General features: G+C 39.8%; 1 protein-coding gene across 1 annotated transcript in view; it reads left to right on the top strand.

Moving 5' to 3' along the window:
• Positions 1 to 21151, top strand: part of bcr (BCR activator of RhoGEF and GTPase) — a 98553-nt gene extending 77402 nt beyond the window's left edge. The window contains exons 9-24 of the mRNA XM_029515604.1: positions 2658 to 2798; positions 8198 to 8319; positions 8600 to 8765; positions 8895 to 9014; positions 9331 to 9406; positions 9643 to 9747; positions 10165 to 10239; positions 10682 to 10779; positions 11459 to 11590; positions 13714 to 13773; positions 14063 to 14172; positions 15144 to 15283; positions 15792 to 15926; positions 16059 to 16164; positions 16871 to 17033; positions 17139 to 21151. Coding sequence (XP_029371464.1) covers positions 2658 to 2798; positions 8198 to 8319; positions 8600 to 8765; positions 8895 to 9014; positions 9331 to 9406; positions 9643 to 9747; positions 10165 to 10239; positions 10682 to 10779; positions 11459 to 11590; positions 13714 to 13773; positions 14063 to 14172; positions 15144 to 15283; positions 15792 to 15926; positions 16059 to 16164; positions 16871 to 17033; positions 17139 to 17228 — 1839 coding nt within the window. The 3' untranslated portion in view covers positions 17229 to 21151. The remainder of the gene's footprint in view (positions 1 to 2657; positions 2799 to 8197; positions 8320 to 8599; positions 8766 to 8894; positions 9015 to 9330; positions 9407 to 9642; positions 9748 to 10164; positions 10240 to 10681; positions 10780 to 11458; positions 11591 to 13713; positions 13774 to 14062; positions 14173 to 15143; positions 15284 to 15791; positions 15927 to 16058; positions 16165 to 16870; positions 17034 to 17138) is intronic.
• Positions 21152 to 21381: the final 230 nt, after the last annotated feature.

The following is a 21381-nucleotide window of genomic DNA, read 5'->3' as shown; positions in this document are numbered from 1 at the left end:
GCTCTTACCTCGAGTGAAGGATCAAAGGGAACGGTTCAAAGCCACAGTCAAGTTTTAAGGAAAATGAAGTGGACAATCCAGAGTCCTGATTGGTCGTTGCTAGGCTGCAGTTGACACGAAATGTCCAATAAGCTCCACGCTCCAGAAAACGACGCATTTGTACATATAGTATTGTTGACTTATGAAAGGCACCTTTTTGTGTTCATGTTTTATATTGATTTTATCAGGCCACTCAGTGAGCAGACCAGAGAGCACTCGCTAACTCTTAGCGTTTTCGTCAATATCAATTTTCATGACATCGTTAAGTTTTGACAACACAAACATAAAAGTGTCCTGGAGCTTCAGCAATATGATCAGTTAACGTTATGGGCAACGAGCCGCTGTTAGGGCTTTGGGACGGGGCGCAAACAGCTGCAGAGGGATGTGCAGTTTCACGTTGACACCATAAAAATGTACAGTGTCACCAGATGAAGACGGTAAATTAATGGACAAAAACAGGACTTGCCGAAGCGGGTAACGTCAGTGCCGATTGAACAGCTGACGGTTCTGTTCAGCGGGAGTCCTCAGGATGACAACGGATCGTATGTAGGCTAATGTAGCCGCCTGCTAACGTCAGAAACCCCAATCGGTATCTCAGAATCGGGGAAGAATTGATTAAAAATGAGGGGCCATGGCGTTACCAGGCTGCTGAAAGTATTGGTATGTTTACTATGGAGCTATATAAAGCATATTTTTGGGACTGAATGATTATAAAATGAAGTGACACGTCACAGTACGATCGCTCAGGATTATGGGTGTTGTAGTCTAATGTCGTCTCTGCTGACATCTAAAGGATTCACGGTCATATATAGGCTGCTTTCAGCCATTATGGCCCTTACCTGTAGAACAGCCTCCCAGAGAACCTCACGGCCACAGAGACTGCTGATGTTTTTAAAAAGGAGCTCAAGACTCACCTTTTTAATTTGGCTTTTAACTGATTCCTTATTTCTTATACTCTTTTACTAAAGAAGGTGCAGCTGATGAGCAAAGGATCACTCCAACCATAGGAGGGAGGGGAAGACCCACAAAGCACATACACACATATACAGCCAGTGACATCATTGTAAAAGCTGAGAAGGGCTGACATTTAGAGACATTAGAAAGATGAATTGTGATGTTGTAAGCGTAGTAGCTATTATAAAGCCTGTTGTCACCAACAGAGTTCAAAGTCTTGTGACCCATTTAAACTTTGAACGGCGTTTCTGTGACAAAGTATGACGAAGCAGTGAGGCTCCAAAGTGAGGTGGGTTTAATCTACAGCAACAGCTGCACACAGACCTGTGCTGAGGGACGTGCGGTTGCCACAGTGATTTGAGAATTCAGTCTGGTCAGAGCTCAGACTCCCTCCAAAACTCTCCCAAAATTGGCTTTTGACCACCTCCCGAACTACTTCCAATTGCGAGCAAACCGTTGCTCCGTTCCCAAAAGCGAAAACACCGTGAGAGACAGAAGAGTCTGGGGATTCCGACAGTCTTTATTTGATTTGAAAAGTCCTTAAAATGAGCATGTAGGGACAGTGCGAAGACAGAGTGAAATTGTTTTCAGGGAAACCTTGATTTGCATTACAGTCAATTGGGCCAAAAACAGGTGTTGCAGACGCTCTAAGCCCTCCAGTTTAAATTTGGTGAGGAGTAGAGCTCTCAAAGTTAGATTTTCTGAATCCCAAGACCTATGTCTACGTTTTGCCAAAAAATAATTTGTCTCCCTTTCACAGTTTGGCCGTGAGCTCGAGTTACAAATGAAAATGTCGATTAATTTATCACAGTGCTCTCACTCTAGTTAACGAGCGGCTCCACTCTAACGTTGAGGAAAAAGTGAATCGGACTGCTCCTTTGAGAGGTCATAGGTCGAAAACAGTACCATTTAGGGGAAAAAGGTTTGATGTTCTGGAAAGAGCACAATATTTCCTCCGTTTGAAAGTTTGAATGTCATTTCTAGGTGCACGTACGACTGAGTTACGCGACTGAGAAAATAGGTGAATTTTTGAGGCGATGTTTCGACGGCTCCAATGCATTCTCTATGGAAAATTTCGGCTGGTTTTTTGGGAATAACTTTGGGAAAAATCGGAAAATCTACTCGCCAGAACTTAGCACACTATTCCCGATCGAGCCGCACATTTTGATATATATATTGTTGGGCTTCGTCCAGCGGTACGACCCGCATTAACGGACAAAAATGTGACGGAATAATAATAATAAGAAGAAAAATAAGAATAATAAGTATGGACAAGATTAAGTAGTGCCTCGTGCTATGCACAGAGGCCACTACGAAGTAGTGTCCTCTGTGCTTATAGCCCGTGGCACTAAATAAGTATGGACAAGATTAAGTAGTGCCTCGTGCTATGCACAGAGGCCACTACGTGGCCTCTGTGCTTATAGCCCGTGGCACTAAAATATATATAGCACATCACTGAGAAATTCAAATTTTGTGTTATGTGTGTATGTGTATGTGTATTTTTGTTTAAAATTTGATATGTTTTGTACTTGTAAGTGAGGCAAATGGAGAAGAGCCGTGAAGTTATTATTCAAAAGTCAAACTCTAACTATACACAACTATTTGTGTTTTTACCTTAATATGCTTGTCTGTAAAATATTTCTTTGTCTTTTTCTGTGCTGTAGGACCTGCTGAAACACACACCCACCAGCCACCCGGACCACCCTCTTCTGCAGGATGCCTTACGGATCTCCCAGAACTTTCTATCCAGCATCAATGAGGAGTCAACGCCTCGACGGCAGTCTATGACAGTCAAGAAAGGGGAGGTGAGTGTTTAGCCAGTTTTTATTTCTTGCTGTTTGGTTAAACGTTGGAAAATAAATCACGTTTTCCAAGTATGACATGAATTAGTTTAACTTAAATAAAACAAGAATTCCCTCCACTATAGACAGATGATGGTGAATTTCTAGATAATAGTGATTGATTTTTGAGCATGATGAAGCAATGACCCCTCTAGATAACTCTGAGGACACAAAATCGAATGAGTCTACAGCTGGTGACAGGCCACCAGTCTGCATCTCAGAACAGAGCCCATGCCCTTATATGGTCATACCAGGGTTGCGTAGTCATGGGTGATCCTCTGCTTGCTCTGTGCGTCTCTTGTGGCGTCCCCATCTCTCCACCTCCCCAATTGCAAACGTACACACACATTAATGTAACACCTACCCCCCACAGCCTCTCTCATCTCTGGAGATGACTTCACGCACATGAGTGGATGCATTTTGATTGATAGCTAGCTTGACACTGCTGTACATAATGCTTTGTAATGAGCCACCGGTCCGCTCTGACTGGCAGATTCCAAATTAATTATTCATCAACAGAGGGCAGGAGCAAGTGAGTGAAAAAAGCTGTTGGGTCCTCCCTCTGCTCACAGGGGGTAATTACCACACCCTTCCCACAAATTCACTCTTTCCTACCCTCTCTCTCTTTCTTCTTGCTCTTGTTTTCCTTTGAACACACACACACTTGCCTGTTGTACCTCCCTATCTACCCCCACAGGCTCCTGTTTCGCCCTAGTCTGGCCAGACCTCCACACCAGCCATCAAATATTTATGGAGGATACATGAAAGCAGTACATGGCAATCAATGGGACTCATTATATTGTACCTTACCATATACAGAACATATAATATGCCAGGGGTTTTGTTCTGCATTTCAACTGAGCTGCATTGTGTTTTTCTTCAAAAGGCCGTCATTACCTGAAGTTGACAGGTAAAGAAGGTAAAGAGAAGTTGACTAGCTGACATTTTGCATCCGGTAACAATAATGATGCTTATGCTGAGAGATTGTCAGCCAGGAGTAGAACTGTAATCACTTGTAGTAGAGAATATCCGGCTGAGATGTGATTGCTTTGCTGATTTCAACAGTTGAAATCGAAGTTTCGAGTAATAATCACTGACCATCTTCTATTTTTCAATATTGACGGTGTCTTCAGTGGCGGTATGCAGGGGTAGAATAGCACAAGTGGGTCCCGGAGGCTCTCGTCCGGCCAGATGATGGAGGGGGCACGCAGAAACTGCTCAGTATAAAAGCAATTCACCCCCTCACGCTGCTTTGTTTGCCTTTGGGATAGATACAGTCTGTGTGTGTGTGTATGTGTGTGTTTGTGTTTGTGTATTTTGAATAGAAATCTACAGTACTCTTCATGTCTGCATGTCTTTCTTTCACTGTCATCACATTACCACATCTACATATACACATACACACTAAGAAAATGCCCAAATGCAGCAATGCCTCTTCAAGCATATATTCTAAATATAAACATGGATCTTTTGTAATTTAATGCCATTACTTGAGCACATACTCTCAGTGAGGCTGGGTGAGATGGTGAGATGGTCAATATTTAATATGTATTCTGTGCTGTCAGTGTGCGCTGCCTTGCATCACACTCCTTCCCGGTCATCTATTTTGAGAAATAGAGAAAATAGCAATTCTTGTATGTTTTTTTTTTTTTTTTTTTCCGATATCAGGAAAATGTCATCTGATGCACTGCGACTGCTAGTTTGTTAAAGATGTCTTTTCTCCAGCCGCAGAGAAAAGCTGCAGCATAAGCACATTTTAAATTAATCAAATTCCTGAAATCAGACCTAACTAAAAACCTAAATTTAAAGTATTTGATCAGTGCTTCAGTTTGCGATTAAAGAAATTATACTCATCATTATCAGTGAGTTCAGTTGACTCTAAACCTCAGCAATGGAGTTTTGATGAAAAACTTAAATGTGCAGGATTGGCAGGTAATTTATGTGCCTGCGTTGTTGTGTCTCTTCACGCAACGCATTCACTCCTACACAGTTGAATGCCTGGAAATCTCTAATCTGGCTGTTATCCCTGCTTTTATCTTATCTCTGTATAATGGGATCCGAAGAGGAGAGGATTACAATTGAGGATTGATGGGCAGTTTAGTTCCTCAGCGCACTATTTCAAGTCCAGGTCACTTACCTGAATATGACAACAAGATAGTTGGCTCTAGTGTAACACAAAAGGGTGTGATTTATTGTTTCACCCTTCGTTCCCTAAACAAATTGGTCATTTTAATTTGCGTCCGGTGTATGCTGTATCGTAGTCTAAACTAATCTAACGCCGTGCTTTCTGTTTAGTAATCCAGTCAATAATCTGGTCTAGTCTAAGAGCTCACTGCTGACTGGGCATGATTATCACAGGAGATTTTAGCTTGTTGGACAACAATGCTGCTTTGAAACATAATATTTAACATTAAAAGTTCCACAGATGATCCAGAGGGAGAAAAACCTGTTGGAGGAGGAGGCCACACCAGATTTTGGAAGGGGGGAAAAATAGCTGCACTGGTTTCTGTGGGCTGGGAGTTATATTAAAAGGCTCTGACCACACCCAAACATCATAGTGAGGTGTGGTCTGTCATGAGTTGGCCCATAGTCAGCTGTGATGTGGCATAACTGTTACACACTAACACAAAACGGCAAGCATGATTATTACACTGAGTTCTTTGAATATTTAAAAATGAAAGCTAGACAATAAGATAACGTGAACAGAAGGAAGAAAGAGCTAGTTATACATCAGTAAAAAATGTGCAGCAGAGTTGTCAGTCCTTAGCTCAGGTGAGGATGTAGCCTAGTTTCCTTTCTCTATCTGCACCAAGAGACTCTGACTTTTTTGAGTTTGAGTGCACTAAAATCTCGTCTTCTGACTTTTCATCTAGTAGTTGCAAATTGCAAATTGCAAAAAGTCAAAGGTTTTAATTCCAGTGAAATATATTAACATCACACTTTTTAAGCCTCACAGAGCAGCTAACATGACTGTAGATCCCTCTGTCTATTTCCATTTATTGCTTACAAATGGTACCTTTTTGTATTTCTAATGTCAAGAGTACATGTACTTTTAATGAGAACTCCAATCTTACAGTATCAAACTGGCCCAATCATGTCAACTAGACTGTGAAGTAATTATCAGACTGAACATTTGCTGGTGTATGTAACAAGCATTTCTTTATAGTAGCTCTAGTAGTCCTCTTTCCCGCAGTAGTGTCGTATATGAATAGTGTGCCAAAATGGAGAGACTGAGGTTCCAACTACTGTATAGCACACATCCAAAATAAAGGCTGACTGACATGACAGGATGCAGATTGACAGAAAGGAGGCAAGATGGAGCCTTGGCTTATATCCGGGTTTGAAATTATTATGCATTACATGTCGAATGTGTCAGTCCTATGTCGTCTACCTCCCAAAACCCAAAGATGGAGACTGAGTGGTGAACATGCACAGGGAGTATATACTCAGAGACTCATTTTACATATCTACTGGATCGGGTGGTTTTAGTAGGACCACTGTGAAGAAGAATGAATTATTTGGACAAGGCATTTTTCATCATCTTGTTGTGCATGCAACTGACAGGTGTGACATCCCATCAGCCACCAGTGATAAATGACAAACAGAAAGCAACTCATCTGGAATTTATCTATTACAGAGCACCATCTACTCAGGTTTCATTAGTGTTGAATAATTACAGCCACCATTGGGAAATATATTTGTATTAGATTCTTATTGTGTGCATCAGGATATGCGTCAGATTATCCCTGTGTGTGAGGAGATGCTTTAAGAACACTCCAGAGGAGCTAATTTGGTGATGTGTCACATGGTTTGGTGTCCACAGTAAGAAAACTGCAATATGACAACGAATCCTTTGGGAGCAACTCTGGCTTCTTTTTCCTGCCTCTATTTCCATTCCCTGACACATTCAGTCTTTGGTTTCTCTGCCTTTTTTCACCCTTTCTCCACCTTCTGCATCACCCACAAGTATTAACGCTGAGTGACACAGCATAAGGCTCTTCTCTGCCAGCAGATGTCCACTAAAGTCTTGTAAGTGCATTAACCCCTCTCCTGCTTTTGCATCAGCTCCACTTCAGTGTGTTCTGGAAGTGACAGTAACTGTGTGTTCAGGATGGAGAAGACAGGAGGGGGAGGTCACTATAATGAAGACAGATATCAAAGTGGTCAACAAACCCACTTACTGATTTGTTTAGGTGGGAGAGCAGTAGATGTACCATACATTTCTTTAGTGTCCTGTTAAATCTTCAAATAACACTAAATAGAGGGTAATTATCTGAGTAAAAGGGTGCCGGAAAGCATGTGTATATATCTAAGAACAAGTGCTCTGTGTAAATACAGTCTATCCAAGAAGAGGTGACTCGAGTGCAGTTGGCCTTGGTTGTTGATACGTTTTAATTCTGATCCTAAAGGCCTATATGTCTTTGACTGCGGGGGAATCCCAGATATTCAGGTCATTACCAAGGCCATCAATATCAATTTTTAGCAGTTACACTGAACTGAAAAAGGCTCTTACAGAAAAGGTGAACATATCTACAACCAAGTCTAATTTCCCTGGATTCAAACCCTTACCTGTCTGATGACAGACTGGTACTGAATTTATTTTTCAAACCGTTCATAAACAATTATTTCGTGCCATTTAAAATTTAATGAGACATGTCTGCGCCCTATGTCTCTTCCAAATCAGTTTTTTACTTTGGAAAATGACATCACTGCCCCCTTTTGGCAAATGATAATATTACACATTCATTATATAGTCTGACGTCAGTGATCAGTCCTTGGGCAGCAAATATCCATTCTTTTCTTCTGCCTCCTCACCATCGCTGGGGGTTTGCTCATAATAACAGAATGTATCAAAGTCAGGTAATCTGTTTACTCAGTGTGATGCAATACTAAACCCTGCACATCTTTTCAGTAAGAAATTGGTTGTTATTGAAAAACAGTTGGTTGCACATTAGCCACTACACTGACAAATTAGTGAAACATTTTGAAGCTTTTTTTTTTTTTTTTTTTTTTTTGATGATGAAGCATATAAAACTAAACCTGTTTCGTCCCTCTCTCCCTCCTCTTCTCTTCTGCTGTTTTTGCCTCCAAATTCTACACTGTAGAACAGGATTGGGAATCTGGGAGGAGAGGAGAAGGGATAAAGCTTTTTGGTGCAGCGCCAACACAAAGGCTCTGCAAACTAACTGTGTCACTGTGTCGACGAAATATAGCAGATTTTTCACTGTGACATGCAAAAATGTTACACTTTTTATTATAGTCCTGTTTGAGTGTGATTCTTAAGGTTTTTCTATCAGTGGCTGTGAATATCCACAGTAAAAGCTCTGTTACTGATCCTCCACTGTTACCTGTCGTCACCACAGAACCGGCAGCTGCTGAGGGACAGTTTCATGGTGGAGTTGGTGGAGGGAGCCAGGAAGCTGCGCCATGTCTTCCTCTTCACTGATCTGCTGCTCTGCGCCAAACTGAAAAAACAGATTGGAGGGTAAGAAACATGACGGGTTTCATGTTTTAGGAAGTTAGAGAGTTTCCTATGCTGACATAAACCATAATACAGTGATTGTAGTATTGGATAGGCAGGGCAGAAAAACTATGAAATGTCCTTATTGTAATCTCTCTTTTCTCCTCTCCCTCCTCGCATTTTTTTGTCCAACCCATTTCTCCTCATACATCTTTCATATCCGCATATCTTTTTTTTGTTTTTTTTTTTAACTTACCTTTCACCATCTATCTACTGTCATTCTCCTCTCTTGTTGTGAGCGCAGAAAAAACCAACAGTACGACAGTAAGTGGTACATCCCCCTGACTGAACTGACCTTCCAGGGTCCAGAGGAGACCGAACCACTTACCATCCCCCAGGTCCCAGATGAAGAGCTTGATGCGATGAAGGTCAAAATCTCACACCTCCGCAGTGAGATTTTGCGAGAGAAGGTAGTGCTGGTATACAGCGATCCAGATCTTTGGACACAGATACCTTTTTTGTTTGTTCCTTAACTTCAACTGAAATGTTTATGAATTGTATGGCTGTAACACCTCAGTCTCTTCCCTTTCTGAAATCAGAGAGCCAACAAAGGTTCAAAAGTCATCGACCGTCTCAGGAAGAAGCTGTCTGAGCAGGAGTCTCTTCTCCTGCTAACATCTCCAAGTATGCCCCTTAGAGTCTACAACAAGAATGGCAAGGTGATGACACTCTTCATCTTAAACCATCCCTGCTTCTTCATTCTCATTCATCTATATTTCATCTCTTCTTCTCAATTTAGTGTTTTGGTTACTTTATTTTTTTTTTTTGTCATCTCTGCTTCATCTCCAGCACATCATTCTCTTGCTGAGCCTTTTTAGCAATGGTGCTTTTCCTTTTCATATCTTGCGTCTGCCAATGTGAATAGTTAACAGCTGATTTTAGCATTTTAGTTTGTGTATTTGCAGATATAAAGTGTCAGCTTTATGTTTCACTCCAATGTTTCTAAACAGCCACTTTTATGTGTTCATATTTCAGAGTTACGGTTTTCTGATTTCTTCTGACTATGAACGTGCAGAATGGAAGGACATGATCAAAGAGCAGCAGAAGAAATGTAAGTGTCCCAGAAAGCTCATGTTGAACAATGTACATTGTCTAAAATAACATCTCGGATATTTGACACATTTTGAGCAAAATCTGGGCACAAACATTTCTTGTCTGGGAATATCAAAACAGAGACCCAAGTTTTGACCTCAGAAAAACACAGAGAAAGTCCACAGAGAGTTGCTTCAATAAAGCATAAGTTTGTTGTGATTTACAATGTCATTTACTTGTTTATCTCCACTCAAGGTTTTAAGACATCCTCCTTGACTTCCATGGAGTTGCAGATGTTAACCAACTCCTGTGTCAAACTACAGACTGTCCACCACATGCCACTTAGCATCAATAAGGAAGGTGAGGTTCAAATGCATTGGAAAATAGTTTTTAAACCTTCAAATGGCATTTTGCTAAATGGAGTTGTTGCCAAAAAGCACTTAGTCTTCTGGATTTGTGAGTTTATCAGAATGCCACATAAAGAATAGAAGTGTTTGTGTTTTAATTCTTGCTTGATTTGCTGCTTTTCCTGTGTCCAGGTTCTGTATGGAATTTTTGCTGTTATTCACGCAGTATCTGAAAGTGATGATGATAAATCAGTGTGGACAAATGACGATGAAAAAGAACAAAGAGATTTACAGTTTATACTCTACAGTTCTGTTTTATTGCTTCCTTCCACATTTCATTCTGCTTCAAAACAAACAGAGATCTGCATGCTTTTCTCATCCCCCCCTCACTGTCTTTTTTTCCCTCCCTGCTCCCTGACTGTTTTTCCAGAGGATGAATCCCCCGGCCTCTGTGGGTTCTTGAATGTAATCGTCCACTCTGCCTCTGGCCTCAAACAGAGCTTGAGTGAGTCACTCACCTTTACCCTTTATGCAAACAGCACAAAATACAGATCAAATCTGACAAAATGAGTCCCTGAAAGAAAAAAGTCAACTTTAATGTGACTGTGAAGCAGTGGAACATTTTTACAGTCGCTTTAGCTGGAAACTTGGAAGAAATTTCCTGTCGAATTTATTTTCATTTTAGCTTAAAATTTTCAAGTCTTACTGCAAAAAATCTTTTTAAATGTATGCCTTTAGCTGCTGATTTAGTATAGCAGATGAATTGCTTTCTGAAACGTATAAACATACATGCCTGAAACAATGTGCCAAACAGAGAGAAGAATCACAATCAATTACTGATCTGTTTTCTGGGACAACAGCCAACATTCAGCAAGTTCAACTGCTAAAGTAATGCACTCGCAAGAAAAACCTTTCTGTTGCCATATCAATCCTCTCCTCTCTGGCAGATCTCTACTGCACATTGGAGGTGGATTCTTTTGGCTTCTTTTCGAATAAAGCCAAGACGAGAGTGTATCGATACACCACTGAACCCAAATGGAACGAGGTAAGAGACAGTTTTTGATATGCACATGTGAGCTTTCATTTTCCTTGTTGGGATAAAAAGTCTTGGAAGAGTTTATCCTGTATTTGACATCTGGTTCTGTAATCAGTCAGCTGTCCATCTCCTAGTAACGACACGATGTCGAACGGAACCTGCTCAGTGCATCTGCGGCCCCTACATTTATATAGCAAACACACTCGTACATATGCACATGTGCCTGAAAGCCCACAAACATGTATGCATTAATGACACAGCTGGATATGGAAGGCTGGAAATACAGAAGAGGAGAGGTTTGAGACACAGTCAGCGGATGGCTTCATCTGCAGCACAGTATGTGACCCAACGACTTCGAGGATTTTGCTCAGCAAAGTGGAAATAATAGCTGCTAATGAGGAGCTGCCGGTGATGACTCACATCTGTCCAAATGCTAAGCGAACCAACACATTGTGGGCCTCAGAACGATGTGCAAACCATTCACAGAGAGCTTCCTTACATAATTACAGGGAATATGGTCAAGTATGCCATTGCGGTGGGATATGTGGGTCAAAATATATAGACTTTTTTGGAGGTATAACCTCTGCTTGTCATTATCTTTGTCATTTTTGTTGTTATTCTCGTCCCTGTGCTTCTCATTTTATGGCACAACAGATGTTTTGTTTGTTTTTTTTTTTCTTCCAATCAGGAGTTTGAAATTGAGCTGGAGGGCTCTCAGACCCTGAGGCTGCTCTGCTATGAGAAGTGTTACAACAAGACCAAGCAGAACAAAGAGGATGGAGAGAGTGCAGACCGCATCATGGGGAAAGGACAGATCCAGGTATGACATCACCCAACACCAGAAACACACACACACACACACACACACACACACTGGCTCACTTGTCCATTCAGAAGACACACCATGATTCATTATTGACCAACAGTTAGTCTGACACAACACCTTGTGTGTCATACCACAGACACTGCCATATTCAGGATATTAAAACACTCATAAAACTCCAGGGTCTGTAATGGTTATTGAATGATTTCAGTGTCATCCTGCACAAGTGGAAGTTACATCTATAATATGAATTGTCATGTCCATGAAAATACCAAATTTTCAGTAGCTCTTTGCAGCTAGGTGTCTGCTCATAGGATCGACAGCTTGCAGGTTGATCGCAGATTTAGAAAACACATGATTAGGTATCGATGTGACATCATCCTGCAAGGTAATCCCAGGTCTCATTCAGGACAGAAACAAAGGTACAGCAGGCTGAAACATGAGTCTCTGCTTTGATGCCGCCAAATGCATCCCTCTATTTCTCCTCCACCGACAATCAGGTATAGGTGTGTGCAAGTGAAATAGACGCTGCTTCTTTCACCTCATGCCCTCAAAAAACACAAACTTTTCTGTTTTAATTGACCGCTCAGAGAAAACCAAGCTATATAACGAACAGCTTGTTCTAACCGGAGCAGACATCTACACTGGGACAAGTCTACCACAGCTGCTCATTGTCTGCTTTACAGTGAGTTACAGTCACATGCTCCACCTAGTGGTTTCTGGTAATTTTGTGACGATGATCACCTCCTGACAGATGATGTCATCCTAGTCAAACAGCCCAGAATGGTGAGAAAGTGGCCCGGCAGGATTTTATAATAAATGCAAGGCAAAAAAAAATAACAGCTCATATCTTTAGCAGAAGCCACAGCAGCTGATAAATTCCTAATTTTATTATCTGGGTTCACTGGTTCCAACACAGCACTCTTAACAGCTCCGACTTTAATACATCAGTCTTCTTTAATCCTTGCTAAATATGATATATATGAAATTCTCTCTCTTGATCATCTACGAAACACTACAGCAAATGAGCCTAAGCTTAAGAGTTTCAAGAGTTTCAGAGTTTTATATTGTTATAATGGTAAAAGCAGTAAAATGTAATGTTTTGTGTTTTTTTTTTATATATATATATTTGCTCTTCGTTTCATAAATATACAGATTCCTTTTAAATGTCGGCCTGTCTCCATCTTGATGTGCAGCGTGGTAAACCTTTCCCTGCTCATAATTTTGGCTCAATTTCCGCATTTAATAGATTTTAGTTTCACAGATCTGTGATTTATTGGTAAGTATTATGTGGTTAAATAGCAGAGGGGCTGCAGCCTGGGGAAGATAAAATTGTGTTTGTTGGCCCCGAACTTGAGCTTTTAAAACATTTTCATGAGGAAGCAAGAGGAACTTTGCTGTTTTTAGTGGAATGTAATTCTTTACAGATAAATGGCTCAAACCAGAGCGCATCACTGGCATCAGTGCGAAATTCAGTTATGAGAAACATGATCCAACTTTGCACGCAACCAGATGGGGCTTAGCCTAGGTAAACATTCAACATCAAGTGCACTGTGTGTGTTTGGCTTTGTTTACTTCAGTGGGTCAGATGTGTTCAGCTTTTATTGCCCTGTGTGGCATGTCACTGAAGGTTTTAGTGTGTTTAAGTGTGAACATATCTATCCATCCATCCGTCCATCTTCTACCACTTTTCCGTTTCCAAGTAGAAATATCGAAATAGTAAAACTTGTAGTGAAGCAAATTGAAGGTAAACAGAGTAAATAAACAAAAATGCACATTTTGAATTGGTAATCCTCCTCTTTAAGAAACTGTATAAAATTTACTGCAGCTGTTTCAATCTGGATCTATACTTGTACAATTGACCCTGGCCCATAACGTTTCCTACTACCCTCAATAGTTGTTTTTTTATATCCTGTTAATTAACAAAAAGGCCAGCACAGTTGATTATTTGTAATATCAGGGACGAGTTTTTATTAGAAACACTTTACTAATCATCATCTTATTGGACCAACAGCTGTTTGACTAAGGCCTTTTTCCCAGCGTGTTTCCATCATGGTGTAAATTCCTTTAAAAATTAAATAACATTCTGTATATTGTCCTTTTGTGTTTAATTCCCTAAGCTTGACCCCCAGACTCTCCAAGGCAAGGACTGGCAGAGAACAGTTATTCCCATGAATGGGGTGAGTTTATCACACTAACCAGGCCTTCTATAACATCAGTGTATTTCCTCTTTCCAGTTGATCACATACTCATAATAATCATCACTATTTGCTCCAATGCAGCATTATATTCACTTTATTTCCACAATGTAAATTAGTCATTTCAGTCTAAACTTTGGAGGTCTATAATGAACATCTGAGGATTTCCTCAAGCTCATGGAAAGCTATAGCAGGTGGATTTGAGGCTTGTAGACTGAATTCTCGTGCTGTAAATCCTGTTTTAACTTTAAGCCCCTTTTTTCTGTGTTAGATTGAAGTTAAACTCTCCATGAAGTTCACCAGTCGAGAGTTCAGCTTGAAGAGGATGCCCTCACGGAAGCCTATGGGTGTGTTTGGAGTCAAGATCTCCACAGTGACCAAGTGAGTTCATGCTTAAATAGACAGAAAGGACCCAGTTACAGAATAAATATCTACACACATGTATTAAAAAAAAAAAAAAAAAGCTAAGCCTGAAGGGAATGTTATTTGTTTTGCAAGCTATTGTCCTTAAAAATATTGAGGAAATGAAGTTATATCAGATGTTAGGTGAAAGGTTAAGTGATCACCAAAGCCATAACAGGCCATTCTGGAGGGGACATATTCAGCAAATTTCATGGTAACTCATCTAGTAATTGTTGCAACAAATGTCAACATGACAGTGGCACTAGAGGAAAAATCAATAGGATACATAATAATGAAATCATGACTCTAATGACCATCTAATAGTTGAGTCATTTCAGTCTAGACTGTAGTAGTGATCAGTGTCAACCTGAAAGCAGAGCCACAAACAAGGCTGCAAGTGTCTGTATGTATATATTACATTATTGCATTATTTTCCTGAGTAATACAACGATTGCTTTGGGTTCCTGCCTACCAGACACCATTTAGTTTCCATTTATTTCCTGTGCAATAAAAATCTACTTTTAGTTCAATTATGGATATTTGTGTCAAAACAAACATAAAAAGGAAGGAAAGGCACAATCAGGGCAGAATGAGGGATAAAACACATACAGTAGTAAATTCACTGGTGTTTGTGTGTTTGTTGTTGCTTCTGATCACTGACATTAATGAGGATTAAAGATAATAAGTGGGCTAATGAGATTTACAAGAGGAAATCAATTAGCATGGCAGATAAAAACATTTCAACAGAAACACAAGCAAAGAGACAGAGGCATTACAAGGCCCTCCAATTATCAAAACAGGATAATACACAGCTATTTGTCATGCATTTTTTCAGTAATCAAATAAACAATGCTTCATCATTGATTTCAGTATCGATGCTCTGAAGTGTTTCACAAAGGCTAACATTAGCTTCCTGCTTGTTATTGATATTTTTGTTTGTCTCTCTGAAGGCGAGAGCGCTCCAAGGTTCCCTATATTGTCCGGCAGTGCCTAGAGGAGATTGAAAGGAGGGGAATGGAGGAAGTGGGCATCTACCGAGTATCAGGGGTCGCCACTGATATTCAGGCCCTGAAGACTGCCTTTGATACCAGTGAGTGCAGCCTTCATCTACTTAATGGACATCCTTTGCTTTATATAATAATCAAATCTGTCCTGGTACATTTTTGGCATTGGTTCCTGAAAACTTTAAATTTGTCCCTATTTCTATTAAGCCTTGTATGTGACGTTGTAGACTCATATTGGATGGCACTTAAATATTGCATTTGGTCTTAGAATATATATAATTTAAAATTTATAATGTAGCTATAACGCTGTGTCAGCATTTGCAGGGAAGAAAGGATATACTGGGAAACCCTTTTTCTAATCGTCTCATCTCTGTTGATCAGCTGATCATTAGCTCTGAGTTTGACAAGAGGAAATGTCTTCCCTAAAGTCATTTGTGTCCAATTTATGTGCTAATGAATGCATGGAGCATCTTTTGTGGAGTGGGTGGTACCTCCCTCTGATGAGGTTTCACAGTGACTATCTGCTGGTGACGAGATGTTTCCTTGCCGCGTCACTTTCCTGTGTCACTGCTCACCCTACCTATTTTCCTGCAGACAATAAAGACGTGTCAGTGATGATGAGTGAGATGGATGTCAATGCCATCGCTGGGACTTTGAAGCTGTACTTCAGAGAGCTGCCAGAGCCTCTTTTCACCGATGAACTCTACCCCAACTTTGCAGGCGGCATTAGTAAGTCAACAGCCTGCTGATATAATCTGTTGAATAACCAATCAAGAAAACAATTTATTAGAGCAGTTTATTCGAGCATTTATTAGAGCAGCAAATATAAAAAACTCTTGTCCTCTCTCTTATTTCTCTCAGCCCTGTCTGATAGTGTGGCTAAAGAGAGCTGCATGTTGAACTTATTGCTGTCGCTGCCAGAGCCCAACCTGGTCACATTCCTTTTCCTCTTGGATCATCTGAAGAGGTATGAACAATTGTACACATTTGTATGTGCATTATACATAGACAGCAAGACAGAATAAATAAAATTTGGATGAATACAAACCAAAAAATAACCATACCAAAGTGCATTCAATGGCAGTCTCACTATATACATATATTAAGATTATTGAAAATTATACGGTTAGAAGAAAAACAAATCTCATTCACTGGTAATATTTAGATCCTATTAAATGATGAATATTGTCCGTAACAATGTCAAAGTGTCCAATATTGGATTTGTTAGACTGCAACAGTTCAATACAAAAAGAGTTTAAATTTTAATTCATATAAAGCAAAATAAAGCCAAATGATCTTGATATTGGAGAAGCTTTATTGTGTAGTATCTTCAGGTAATAAAAGATGATGATGAGTCCAACAAAGTGTTTGATTTCCAGTCTTAAGACAAACTGGCCTGTCGTTTCACCCCAAACATGAATGGAAGTTGGGGAATTAATAGTTATTCAAGAATTGAAATCACTGTCAGTAAGCACTGACTGTTCTATCATCTCTATTTGTCCCCAAAATGTCAGTGGGAAAACAGAATGAGCCTGAATCCTCCCTGGAATAAACCACTGTCCTTGGCTGTCACAGAAATGTCCCACATTTTCACTGCATCGCCTACATGTTGTCTTCGCTTCTACTTACCTCACTAATGTCTAATGAAGACTTGTCTGTCTTCCTCTCCTCAGGGTGGCGGAGAAGGAAAGTGTCAACAAGATGTCTCTCCATAACCTGGCAACGGTGTTCGGTCCAACTTTGCTGAGGCCCGCCGAGAAGGACAGCAAGATCCCCGCTAACCCCACGCAACCCATCAGCATGGGGGACAGCTGGTCCCTGGAAGTAATGGCACAGGTGACACTAACAGATCTTACCTCCTTGCAAAGCTTTGACCGATTGCAGGTGTGAAAAACCAAAAACCTGATACCCGCCTCCCTCCCCTTTTTAATGTTCTTGCAGGTCCAGGTGCTGCTCTATTTCCTTCAGCTGGAGACCATCCCCACCCCAGACAGTAAACGACAGAGCATCCTCTTCTCCACCGAAGTATAGAGCTAAAACTAACTATGTCTACCTGAACCTTTGACCGTAGGGGAGTGGAAAAAGAGACGGACCTTGGCTCAAAGTGAGCCTACAGTAGTATGTTTTTGAATTGACTGAGTGACTTCCTTTAGGCTCTTACAGGTGACAGTTGTCTCTGCCAATGTCTGCCCTGCCTGAACACGAGAGGGCACTAGTCAACGTCTAATGCTCAGAGGATGTAAGGTGGTCTGCATTCATACTAGTCATATTTCATATGATTCCATGTTCGTTGATGTTATAACATGCATTTCTCCAGCCGGCCCTTTGTTGGTCTCAACATTGAAACTTCTAAAACTAAAGAGTGGAACATGTCTGTTTTGATTCATGGAATTAGCTTGCCAACAAATCACAATTTCCATGTATCTTTGTGTTTTAGCACCGTTCTCCATATGTCTTTTCTTTTTTTGTTTGTTTGTTTGTCTTTTGTTATTTTTTTTTTTTTGACAATCATCAAGTCAAGACTCTTGCAAAACGCTTATTCTTGTCAAACATTGCTACATGTCCTGTTGAGGAAAATTCAAATTGTGTCTTACATAATCTCAGTGCATTGTTTCTGAGAAGAGGAGGGGAGGCGTTTGCGCCGCATGTTGGATTTTAAAATGAACATTATCGTCACTGTCTCTCCCTCTTTTTTTGTGTGTGTGTTCCAAAAATTCCAAGAAGCAAACTCCTTTAAGTTCAAATGTTTACAACGTAAACAAAACCCAGTTGAAGCCAGAGACAAACTCAACAGCTTAAAGGTGGACTGTGACGACAGAAAAAAGCACCCAGACGTTTTGAGACACTGCAATCTGACTGCCTACACTTTGTTTAACCGCAAAAGAAAGATTCCTCTATTTGAGTTTTTCATGTCTCAAAGTAGTCTTCAGCGTAAATACCCAGGAAGCAATATATTTTCTAACATAGAACGCTGTGTTCATATCTTTGCTGACAAAATGTCCTTCTTCTTGTAACATAGGACATCTTGCCAAATCAATGTGTTCTCTGTTTGTTTCTAGGAAAAAAGGAAGCCGTTGTATTTACAGATACCCTATGTACATAATATTAAAGTTGTATTTTTCTTTTCTTTTCGTTAAACATTATAATCATTGTTGTTATTACTGTAATTTATTTTTGGGCTTGGAGGATAAATTGGTTTGTTTATATGTGAACTTTTTTGGGTTTGATTAAGAAAATGGTAGGTCTTAGCCTTGACTTCAGTCCTTGCAGTACATAAGCAGGATTTAGCCTTGACCTTATAGAAACTACTCAGCTGTTCTGTCCAGCCTATTAATTACTCATTTTAAATGTTATTACGAAGGTAACACTCACGTTGTAGTTTCATACTGTATGCTGCTGTGGAAAAGGCACAAGCTCTTTAACTGCTGGGTGTTCCTCAGCACAGATATTACATCCAGAGACCATTGCCTGTCTAGTATAGACATTATGCAATGTCATAATACAGCACACACAGACACACACACACACACACACACACACACACACACACATACAGAATTGTCTCTTCAAATCTGCAGAAGTGCACTCATGCAATGTTAGAACTACTGTATTACAATTCAAGTGACCTGAGCACTCAGCATTCATGTCCATTGAAGAGCATATCTCTTGGTTTGATGAAGGAACCTTATTTAGTTTCATCTCGTCCTGACGTATTGTGTATTTCTCTGAAATATCCTACTAATTGTTTGTTCCTTTAATTGTTGAGCAGCCTGAGGGTTTCGACTCCATAGTCGGGTTAAAGCTCTTTCAATATTTTTTTGCTACTAAAACATTGTATTTCCAAGTTTATTCTCTGTGACATTGATTTAACATGCAGGCATGTGTGTATATTTGGCCTTCGGCTTTTTCTCAGTTTTAATTTTTGCTGTTCTGTTTACAAATGTGTCTTGTCTTTGGGATGCTGGTGACTCAGAACAATCTGGTTTATGTTAGTTGACTGTCTTGTTATCTAGCTAATTTGAGGATAAATGTCATGGTTGGTTTTCCAATTATATCAGAAGCATGGAGTCTGAAGCAATTGATCAGTGTAATAGGTGTAAAAAGGGCTTGTAAAATATCACAGAAAGGCATATGTGCAAGTGTAAAAAAAAATTGAACGTTTTCATGTAAAAACGTTTTAAACGTTTTTACATGAATGTCTTTGAATGGCAGGAGGAGTCTGTCCCTTTACAGCTTATAATGCTCTAAAAGAAAACTGAACAAAAAGGAAATCAAAATTTGATGCTCAAAAGATATTTTATGTTGCCTGACATCTATAGGTCTACAGAAAAACCCTGCTGTCCAGATTTTATTCAGAAAGTGTTCATGCCTTCAATCCCAACACCATTGTGTGTGTGTTTTTTTTACTTCTAATGTGTACTTTGACAAATTTTGACCTATGTAGCATGTTCACAGTCTCTCATCGTCTACATTAGCATCTGTATTTTAGGATGTGAGACAGAGAGTCACTCCGCCATTTAATAATTCCTTCATTCATGCATCACCTATAGAAGTCCCAATTGCCTACAATACTCTACCCTATCGTGCCTCGACGCTTCTCCTTTGGTTTAGCACCTGTGGTAAATGACAGTGAAAAAGAAAGTCTGATGCTGGAGATGGTTGTTCAGTCTCTTGTTGCCTTTGCTGAGGACAGCCACACACCTTACATCCATGAAAGACTAAGACAGGACCTTAAACTTAAGCATGGTCTTAGCTCATATTGGTACATGCTCGCCAACTTATCTGACTGTGATGCTGTAAATCCAACTGTGTTTAATTTCAGTCTTATTGGGGCAATTATTTTTTTATTTTTATTTTTATTTTTTTGCCTATCTCTTAAACTTTCCAACTCTTTTATGCCTTTTAATTTTATTTATTTATGCTTTGACCCAGTTTGCTATGAGAAGGTCTACTGGATCTATTTATTTATGATATAATGTCATTGAAAACTAATAAAATTGTCTTTATATGGGGTTTGCTGTGGGAAAAAGGAAGTCTTATGTTACAGTCTGTTTATCCAGTTAAAGTTAGAGCTGTTTGTCTCAGAATCACAACCTGAAAACATATTTTAACCTCCAAACACCCACATTGTCATCTCATGCATATAGTTATTTGTGTTGAACAACAGACTGGCCACTGTGATTGTTTAGCTATCGGATCGAGATAATTGAATAGCGGGTGCTGTTATTATCAAATTTAAAGGGTATTTCAGTTTACGTAACTTAAACTAATCCTACTTTTTCACAGAGCTGTGTAATATGTATAATACTAGAGAGCACATAATTTGTTTTCTGTTTTATTTATTGTGGCGTCCACTGATGTATTGATCGTCCAGGATTGATCAAGCTAGTACACCTTTAGTTTCTTTGAAAAGCCAAACTGTTGCTATGTGATAGAGGAGTCTGATATTGCTCTAAAACCTGCATTGTTTTGGTCTATTGATTGTCAGTGTTACTGCATGTGCTGTCTGTAATACACTTTCATCCAAACCTTCTGTCCTGTTTAATTTTTCAGCACAACAGCCTGGAAGTATGGCACAGCTCTATGTGAAAATGACTTGCATTTATCAGACACAACCCCAGTAACTCCCACTGCATATCCTGTACGGCAGTGAATACTTTGCCCCTCTGTTGCCATTATTCTGACACTAAATTAAGCTTCTTTTCTTTTCTTTTCTGTTTTTAATTCAACAGACAACACAAACCTGATGATGAGACTTGCTGGCCAACCACAAACAGTTTTTCTCTTTTTACCTTAATCAAATTTTTTGAATCTTGTCTCTGTTCAATATTCAATGTTCTGCTTGTAGAACTGTAAAAAGGAATACTGTATTCTGAGGGAAAACACGTTTGGAAGGCATTTGCAGCCCATGTTTGTACACAAAAATATTAAATAAAAACTCCTGTATCTTCAGACAGAGATCCATACAGCATCTCTTTTTTTTTTTTTTTTTTCACTTAAAGGATATTAAGATAAACTACTTCAGCACTGAATGCTCCATACCCTGTCAGAAATAAGGGTACAGCTGAGGTGCATTTATGTTCTCCAAGGTACAAATGTTGGTGATGTGCCCTCTAAGGTCTCTAGATGGTCTATACGGTACTTACAGATTTGTATGAAGGCCAAAGCCAATAGGGAATGGCAG

The sequence above is a fragment of the Echeneis naucrates genome, chromosome 12 (genome assembly GCF_900963305.1).
Source record: "Echeneis naucrates chromosome 12, fEcheNa1.1, whole genome shotgun sequence".
NCBI lineage: Eukaryota > Metazoa > Chordata > Actinopteri > Carangiformes > Echeneidae > Echeneis > Echeneis naucrates.
Note: the sequence above shows the minus strand (reverse complement) of the source record. Positions and strands in the feature narration are given on the sequence as shown.